The sequence below is a fragment of the Lentinus tigrinus genome (genome assembly GCF_003813185.1).
Source record: "Lentinus tigrinus ALCF2SS1-7 unplaced genomic scaffold L226scaffold_79, whole genome shotgun sequence".
In the NCBI taxonomy this organism is placed as follows: domain Eukaryota; kingdom Fungi; phylum Basidiomycota; class Agaricomycetes; order Polyporales; family Polyporaceae; genus Lentinus; species Lentinus tigrinus.
In genome coordinates, this window is record NW_027137988.1 from 2,223 (window position 1) to 11,158 (window position 8,936).

At 53.9% G+C, this 8,936-nt stretch overlaps 4 protein-coding genes across 4 annotated transcripts in view; 2 read left to right on the forward strand and 2 right to left on the reverse strand.

Annotated features, from left to right (window-relative positions):
* Positions 1–265: 265 nt before the first annotated feature.
* L226DRAFT_527513 (uncharacterized protein) lies at positions 266–1,263 on the forward strand (the record flags this gene model as incomplete). The annotated part of the gene is made up of 5 exons (XM_067679124.1): positions 266–423; positions 631–679; positions 759–923; positions 1,051–1,075; positions 1,127–1,263. The coding sequence occupies 5 exons, from the start codon at positions 266–268 to the stop codon at positions 1,261–1,263; spliced, it is 534 nt and encodes a 177-aa protein (XP_067528548.1).
* Positions 1,264–1,533: 270 nt separating this feature from the next.
* On the reverse strand, positions 1,534–2,651 carry L226DRAFT_474096 (uncharacterized protein; the record flags this gene model as incomplete). Its single annotated transcript, XM_067676560.1, has 5 exons — positions 1,534–1,963; positions 2,036–2,157; positions 2,208–2,307; positions 2,358–2,464; positions 2,526–2,651. 5 exons carry the CDS (start codon positions 2,649–2,651, stop codon positions 1,534–1,536), a joined length of 885 nt encoding a protein of 294 aa, XP_067528549.1.
* Positions 2,652–3,969: 1,318 nt separating this feature from the next.
* On the forward strand, positions 3,970–4,797 carry L226DRAFT_576782 (uncharacterized protein; the record flags this gene model as incomplete). The annotated part of the gene is made up of 4 exons (XM_067685443.1): positions 3,970–4,115; positions 4,170–4,492; positions 4,552–4,718; positions 4,768–4,797. The coding sequence occupies 4 exons, from the start codon at positions 3,970–3,972 to the stop codon at positions 4,795–4,797; spliced, it is 666 nt and encodes a 221-aa protein (XP_067528550.1).
* A 3,221-nt stretch (positions 4,798–8,018) lies between these two features.
* The window catches only part of L226DRAFT_576783 (uncharacterized protein), a gene marked incomplete at both ends in the record, with an annotated part of 1,472 nt that continues 554 nt past the window's right edge, over positions 8,019–8,936 (reverse strand). Inside the window, one exon of the mRNA XM_067685444.1 lies at positions 8,019–8,136. Within this exon, the coding sequence (XP_067528551.1) occupies positions 8,019–8,136 (118 nt within the window). The remainder of the gene's footprint in view (positions 8,137–8,936) is intronic.

Sequence of the window (8,936 nt, forward strand, 5' to 3'; positions counted from 1 at the left end):
CATTTAGGCAAGCTGGTACGCTGGTAGTCGTTCTTCACTGACTGTCCTTTCTATCACTCCAGCCCAGACGTAGTCGTGTCCACCAAATTTCATGCACGAACACAAGCGCTCGGGTCTCCTCTTCACCTCACTCTTGTACGATCTCACAAGCCCATCGCTTGACTCGTATTCCTTTGCCATGTTCGTCAGCACTGTCAGCCTTGTCAGACTTCCTGGACGAACGTCTCGCACCTGTGGTCACTAGACCAGTCCCGGGGGGTGTATAATGGACAACCTCGGATTAGGAAGCCCCTCGCGCCACTTCGGTTACTGCGTCACCGTCAAGATAGTGTCGCGCCCACCGTCAAGGGTCCCGCTCATAGGCGTGATGCGGAAATGGCCGCCCAAGAGGGACTCCGACGAGCTGCTGGCCGACGTACACAGGTCTGTACATGCCCACCCGGAGATTGCGAACATGCATATGCATATGGTGCTAGAGATCTTGAACAACGTCCTGGAGGAGTGGAGCAGGGGCAGTCTATTCTTGGGCCCGGGCTCACCGCGACGGCGCCGAGGCTGTACAATGCGCGTTGTCCAGGTGGATCCCGTTCCATCCATCCGCAAATACAGTCATGTCTTTCTTTCGCGTAGGACAAACCTGAGACTCAGATGCGCATGTTGCTCCGAGTCCGCAAACCAGGTCAGCGGTTGGCGTATACGGTGGCTGTTCCATCTCATTCACTCGAATGAGTCCATAATCGCTCTGTTCTGCCACCCAGAGACCCAAGAAGTCACTCGGAGTTCTCGCAAGCCATAACGAACGTCAACACCCTTCAACCCGCAAATTCTGGGAAGACGTGCTGAAGCGCACTGACGAACTCGTCGACACCGAGTCCCTCACGCTATGCGTATCTGGGAGCCGGGTTGAGCGATTTTGCTGCAGAGTACGTACTCTTGAGATCCCCACGTTTAAGCGGGCTGACCGCTTTACGACCGTTGTTCTAGAGTTATAGCACACTTGTTCTATTGTTCAAGATCGGCTTTACACCTGGGGATTCCCTGAGGCCGTAGTCTGCACTCGCTCAGCCCAACACCGGTGAGTAGGTTTGTACTTGTCCACCATAGAACTGCCGATTGCGTGCCTTAGCTATCGTCTACATCCAAAACGACTCTCGCGACTTCATCAACAGCCACGACCAGCGCATCACTGGCGACAAGCAGGTTGATGGGCACAGTCAATATATCAGTATTCTCGAGCACATCGTCTTGGAGATCGCGTGCTAGCATCAAAGCTGATTTAGTTTGCCTAGGCCTCTCTATCTTCATTATGCAGTGCTTCAATGTATGTCTCGTCCTCAATCCGTTTAGCTCGCCTCACATATTCTCCCGTTCGGCAAGGCCATCGTCGGCGACTACTAAATTCGCGGGCGGCTCCTGCTCTCATATCAATCGCCGTTCTCGCTGCCATACAGGGCTGGCCCATCAATATCCTCCTGTGACGGCAACGGACCATTTCTACCTTGCATGGCGCGACAAAACGAGTGATAACTTTGACTAGACACTAGATAACATGTACCTCACTCCTCCCCTCTTGCCAATGAATTTACGTACGCCTGCTACCGCCGGAAGAGGTACGACGTAGAATGTTCGAGCCCCCTGATGGTCAGGTTCACGGCAGCGGAATCTGATTGCACCACTACCTTCGGTCCTGACGTACTTAGCTACTTGTTGACAGCACCGCACGTCGTGGCCGTTGGGCTTCAGCCGCCATGGAGCGTCTGTTATTCGATGAACCTCTCCGTCAGATCCCAGGAATATGGATGTATGCTGCATGATTTCCTGTTTAAGGCCACGATAGATCGCTGTCCACAGTGTCTCTTGCCCGAGGAAATAGTAGTCCACGACACTCGTCACGAACTGACCCATGACCAGTATCGGATCGACAACAGGTGCGCCGAATGCCAGAACTACTGAGAATCTGGTGCTTGCATATGCGTGAACATGGTGAACAAGAAGGCGGAGGGAAGAAAAGAGAGGGACGCATCGCAGAACTAACCTCATTGCACGCATCTCCTCGAGGGAATGTTCAACAAAACCTCCACAACATAGGACTACCAGCATTGATCTCCTGAACTGAGTCACAGGCATCATATCCGTGCCGAGTATATGGTCCACGATCTAGAAGAACCCTCAACATCAACACCACGATGGAGAGGTAACATACTCACCGTGTCCACGCTCGTGGTTTTCTTGGGGCCATACATGAGCCCACCATCTTCTGGGTTAGCATGCGTATTGATGACAATAATGATATCGCACTTGTTCTTTCTGCGATTCTGTCAGTATTCCTCCGTGAGGCATTCCGTTAGGAAACTCACCGCGACTGGAACCTCTCTAAAGAAACCCTATCCAATCTCATCTGCTTGACAAACGACCGATCCGAGAGATCTCGAAAGCCGCGATCCAATACCAAGAGGCCGGACTCCTTGTGGTGGTCGTGAGTTGAGGTTGAAGGATGAATGATCGGAAAACAACAACAAACTCACCCGCCCAATGAAGCGGCTCTGTAGCATGTTTGTTAGTATGGAACTTGAGGCTGCGTGAACATTTAGTGATTGGAGGTCACGATCGTCCAGGTGTATCTGGTATAGCGCCAGGGGTGTAACACTCATTCCTGCAGCACTGACACCCGCTGTGCGAGCGGGTACGGGGTACTACGGAACATACCGAACATCATCCTCTGAAATTGAACCCAGACAAATCATATCGTGACGTACCGGGATAGAAATGTTCTGTTCCACGTAGCATGACGGGCACATCCAATTGCTGCAGGAGGGAAAGCAACCCGGTATCCCGCCGAATGTTATGCAGCCTGCAGTTAGATTGCAGTGATAGCAAATGAGGACACGGCCACCCTGTCTACAGAACCAACATTGCTGGGACATAAGTTAGATGCGGAGGAAGTCGGATGCCAGTGGAGAAACGCGAGAACGTACCGTAGCCAGCTCGGTTCCCTGAGCTAGGGTCTCGGGGACAAGGTCTGAGTTGTCTGGTCCTGAGCAGTCATGACGATCAGTAAATGGGGTTGCATATTAGGTATGGATATGGACATGGGTCCGGCGGTATGGAGGAGACCAAGCGCACCGGCCCAGACCGTTGAATTTGGGAATATGCACGGAGGAGACCATGCACTTCCAGGAGCAACTAGTGGAGAGGGATCAACGTCATCAGCTCACCATCCTTCATGGCACTCCCCCGACTGGAGTGTGGGATGCCACAGACACTGCTTTGCCGGTTGCGAGCGCTTCTTCGCAATTCTACCTCCGGGTCTGGGCCAACAATCCGAAGACGAATTGAACCATGCGCATGAGGCGGAGTATCACCGCCATCCGTCGTTGAGCCTGGGGAACTCATCGGTGCAGAGACACGCTTCAAGGAGGAACAGGAGGAAGGAACTTTGCACAGTTCGCCGCCCTATTTATGCTCCAAATGACGGTCATCTTGGAAAGGGGTAATACTTGACTGTGGAAGAGATCCGGAAGAGACCATCAATTGTTTTTTGGGCTTGGGTAATCAGCGGGATAAGTACCGTCTCCTTTCGGAGTATGATTATTTTGTAGTTGGCGCTCTGGGCCTGAATGATAGCTAGATAACAAGTATAGTCCCAGATATGTACGGTCTCCTTTCGGAGTTATAACTCATTTGTAGTCAGCGCTCCGGACATGTACATGTACAATTCTGTACATGGTCCATCAGAGGGGACATACTGGGTCGCAAAACCGAGATCTATATGTATTCACGTCTGCCAGTGTCAAGACGCGCAATCAGGCTTGGAACCTCTTACGGCTGATTTCAAAATTGTTCCAGGTCCGGTGCGGGAGAAGCTGCTTATCAGGTCATTCTCCGTTAACGTTGTAATAACTCATTTGGAGCAGGCGCTCCGGACCCTCCGGACAGCTATCACAAAGACATTGTCCTCGGGCTTTGTGCATGCCCTATGAAAACACGCCTGCGCTGAAGCAGCGGCGGCTCTCATCTTCATCATCTACCTCATCATCCATGACGTCTCCCTTCAGCACTGCCGACACGAGCGGGTCAGAGGTCCCCCCGAGGGATGGCGGCAGTTTCAAGAATGGGTAGGTGTCCTGGAACCTGTAATCCCCGGGACATATAGAACTAAGACTATACAGATCTCCTATCCCTCTCAAGTGGCCGACGCCGGGCAGAGACCTCTACTCGTCGCCAATGCCGGCTGCCGAGCAACCTCGCCCCCGCACTTTGTCCGAAGGTGCAGTGTCCGTCACGGAAAGCGAATACAGGTTCTTCGCCGGCAACACCCCGGTGGCTCAAAGCAGCGTGGAGCCCGCGATGGCCCAAAGCAGCCCAGTGGAGCCCGCGATGGCTCAAGGCAGTCCACTGGAGCCCGCGATGGCTCAAGGCAGTCAGGCGAACGTGGTTCGAGGCAACGCACAGGGGCCGGTGGTGACCGGCAATGCTTCTGCTGTGTCCTCCGGTGAGCAGTGTTCTGTGACCATACGCGATGCAAAGAGCTCATCTCTCGCGCATGTGCAGTCGTTACGAAGGCGGAAATCGCGAACATCTTTGCGGAGAGTGACAGGCGCACTTGGCAAAGTGAGAGGACAGTGGGCGAAATAAGGGAAGACATGAAGGACCTTTCCTCCAAGATGCAAGCAGGGCACACGCGTATTGCTGACGTTCGCAAGGAGATTCGAGACAAGGTATGCATGCCACATATTTGCAAGCTACTGAGGCTGACAACAGTACTAGTGGCGGTCGCGTCGTAGCCTGGATGACTAACGGGTGCGGTGAGGCTCCTTCCGATGAGATCTGCCATCATTGCAATTCGCTTATCCACACCTTGCAGGCGTAGCATACGCCAATCGCGCGTTGTGCGCCCAACACCGCCGCTCATGACAGCGGTGAGCGCACCAGTTAGAGCTTAGTGGTGGCTTCAGTGAACGGAACTTTGTACATATATCATGAAGATGTCGATGTTTTGGCTCGGGGCTCGTGGATAGGAGTACTATTATATGATCATTCGTTGGCCAAGGACATGTACATACATGCACAGTATCCGCCTGCACTCCATCAGCAACAGCGTCCAGCTGAGCGGCGCGCCGGCGCTTGTCGCTCGACGCGTTTTTTTCTCGTCCTCCATCACGGTCTCGCCGCTCGCGGACACATCTCGCTCGCGTAGACCGGCACCTGCTTTTGACCCACCCGCCTCTCCCTTCTCGCTCGCGCGTCCTCCCGGACGATCAACAGGCACTGCGCAACCACAGGATAACCGCGGCGCGAGCGAGGCCGCCCACTCAGCGGCTCGACCTCCGCCGTGTCCGCGTCCGGCTCTGCCGGTCCCAGCCCAACCTACTCGTCCTGTGTGAGCGCAACTCCGCCCTCGTCCCAGCACCGTAGCGCACCGACGAAGCTGGAGGGTCAGTCGGACATGAGGCTGTATGGTCGCGTATGATCGCACCAAGTCGGTTAGCGCCACTGCACCTGCAGCACCTTCCGCCCGTCCTCCATCATCACGAAACCGGGGGTCACACCTGTACGCGCTGATAGACCTGCACGTCGCGTGCGTGAGATCGAAGGTGCGAGGGTCGTCCAAGCGTCCACAAGGGGAAGGATGAGGAGGAAAGCGAAGTGAGGGAAGGAGAAAAGCAGAGAGAGAGAGGGAGAGACAGGAGAGGGACACCGGCTGGTGTCGAGCTGCAGAAGGGAAGAGATGGTCCTGTTGGACGTCGAGCTTGTTGTAGGTAGTCGCTATAATAAAATAGTCAGTGTCGTCGGCTTCTGAATACGCTAACTTCGTGAGTCTAAGTTGAATAATGAGCAGTAAGGGGCGGGCTAGCACGAGGGGGACGGAAAACTTGTCTATTGCTATGTTAGAGCAGGGTTTTTATACACGAGGGAGCGGGGAGTATTGGGAGCCGGAAGATTAGTTGTCTAAGTACGGTCGGAAGCCGACGGCGTTGAGTAGAGGGTCGGAGGAAAGGCGGAGATGAGGAGAAAACACGAGAGGGGAGGAGAGCATCAAGATCCAGGTAAGCGAGGCGCGTGCACGTGACCGTGTTGCGCTCGCTTTCCCCATATGAAAGTCTATCATAACGAAGGGGGAAACAATGAATAGTGTATTGTAGGTGTGTGTGGTGAACAAGATGGATGAGCGGAGGTGTTTTGTGGTATGATACGAGCGGGAGAAGCAATGAAAATCACGACAGCGCGGAGCACTGTCATACTTGGCAGGTCACATCAGTAATTCCCCATTTATCTGAACATCTGGCGCGCGGGCGCTAAGCACCCTTGACCTCAACCGCGCATGTCTTTGCCCCGTAGCATGCTCTCATCGCTACCTCTGGTCTTGAAACTCTAGACAACATGTCGATCAACTATACTGAGCTCCCTGTCAACGGCGTTCTCTGAGAATACACAAAGAACCGGTTGTATTGAGACTTGAGTCAACAATGGCCAACAGTCTCGAGGCCATACATGCACATCATGGAGATTTGTGAGACAGCGGGAGGGTGTATGGAGGGGGAGGAACGTCTCCCGACACATTTGGTTGTGGTATGTGACATAATAATGACATTCAGATGTTCTCTGAACGGCCCAACGTCGGTCCGTCTGATTGTCTGAAAACGCGTCTGAATGCATCTGAAACGTCTGATACAGACGTTTCAGACGCGTTCAGACGCGTTCAGAGAAATCTGAAATTACTGATGCAGATGTAACGCGGCCATTGGGATCCTGAACGGGATGTGGCATCGGGATTTGGCTGTGCATGCAGCTCGTGCGGACGTGGGTAGGGCGTTGGAGGATGTGTAGGGGCGATGTCGAGTCACGGTTGGAGGTTGAGTATGGAAGGTCTCGGGTCGAGGGCTGCAGGATGCGAGGTTGCGGTATGGTGCTGCATCATGCCATGCAGAATATCTCGCTCGTCGAGAAGCGTGTTTACCCGCGTACCCGCACACGGTGCACATCACCTCCTCCCTACTGAGATCTAGACCGTCCACGGTCTAAATACTCGAGGGGGCCGATGACTTGCAAGTGCGACAGGGTGCGACTGGAGGGGTGTTGCGAAATATGAGGTATGCAGATTCTGGCAGTGACGAAGAGGCAACGAGGCCAATGAGAGCCTGTGCGAGATGGAAGATGTCTCGGATGACGTGACAAATGAGCTGGGATGGATGAAGAGAGAATGAAGAATTGAGTTATGATCGTGGGTCGGCGAAGGATGGCAGACCAGGCAGGGGAATGGGATGGGTGCGGAAAGCTCATGAAGCAAACACGGTGGCTGTTGTGCGGATGAACAGCTGGCTTGAGCGAAAAAAACGTGCAGATGTGCGACAGATTTGGACAGAAGCTGATGCAGGTTGAGCGTACTTGTGAACATTCTCGGGGGATGCAGGATGCGAGGTAGAGGAGGTCGGTGGCGGCGAATAGGAAGGTGAAAGGAATGGGGAAGGTTGGTGGAAGAGAGTCTGGGAGAGCTGCGCCTGTCGTGCGTCGTGTTCTAGCACTGCTTGACGGTGTGGTTTGTGCTGAGGGAGGCGACAAGGTCGTCGACAGACATAGACATGATGAGGGGGGAGGCAACAGTGGTTGGGATGGTGGTGTTGCCAGTTTTGAGTGGTCCGGTGTCTGCAGATGACGAGAGAGAGCCTTAAAAGGCTTCTTCAGGCTTCGCCACTGTGGCGAATCGTCTAGAGTGTTGTGACAAGTTTTGAGGGTCGGGGATTCTGAAAAGGAAGGGTTCCTTTCTATCAGAATTGTAGTCCAGGAGCGCAGAATGCGGCGATCGAGGTGACCGCAGAATGGGTGTAACACACAGATCCCATATGGGAGCGTGCAGGCAGCGAGTACGGGGTGGCGGGGGCGATGAAGATGGATAGAGTGGGATGCAACACTTGTGTGTTTATGGTGGTATGGGTGTAGGGCATCGAGAGTGCAGCGCCATAGTTTATATGACTTACTATGGACGTCTGCGTCCTCCCTACTGGAATCCGAATGTCCTGCTAGTCCTGAACCTCGTCTTCTTCAAGTCCTGTGTGATCCTTCATGTGTGCGGCCTCCAAATCATCCTGCAACTCGTCATCGTCGCCTTGAGAAGTCGAGGCTTCCATAGCTTGGAGTCTTGAAGTAGAGATGTCGATGTGAGAGTCGTCGTTGAGCCAGGGCAGCTCAATATGCTCCCGGGCCAGATAGGGAAGTAAGCGGAAAGCAGCGATGGGATGGTTGAGGACAGTGCCATCAAGCTCGCAAACAATGTATGCTCAGCCGCGGTTGCGGGAGAGAACGACATAGGGGCCGAGATACCGCAGTCGCATCTTGCAGTTGAGGGATTTTTCAATTGCTGTGTTGCGGACGAGAATGAGGGCTCCGCGCTGAAAGTCGAAGTCCCGGATAGTAGCGTAGTGGTCTTTCTCCATCTGTCATGCGGCTCGAAGGTGGGCTTCATAGACTTTTGAATGAATCCGTTTGAGGTCCTCGTGACAGCATGAAAGGGCATGGATGCGAGCTCCAATGAGTTTGGTGGTCGAGATGAGACGGTCCAGGGTGGGCATGAGGTATGTTGCTTCAGAGATGTCGAGCGGGAGGATGGGATGGCATCCAGTTGCTGCAAAATAGGGTGAGCATCCCATACGGCGTCGTACTGTAATACGATCAGCCCAGAGGACATGGAAGACGAACTGCGACCACTTCAACTGGTCGCCATTCGCTGCCTTGTAGAGAGCCTGTCGTATGTCGAGGTGTGGCTAAGGCTGGGCATAGGTTCAGGTATGATCTAGGTGTATGTCACATCCCGTGCCCAAGTCCGCCCTGCCGCCCCTCCGACACAACCCCGACCCGACTACCCCTGAACTCCGCCCCTTTCCCGGCTAATACTTCACCACCCCTGCTCCTTTCCCTCCTGCCTTATCTGGACTTCCGCC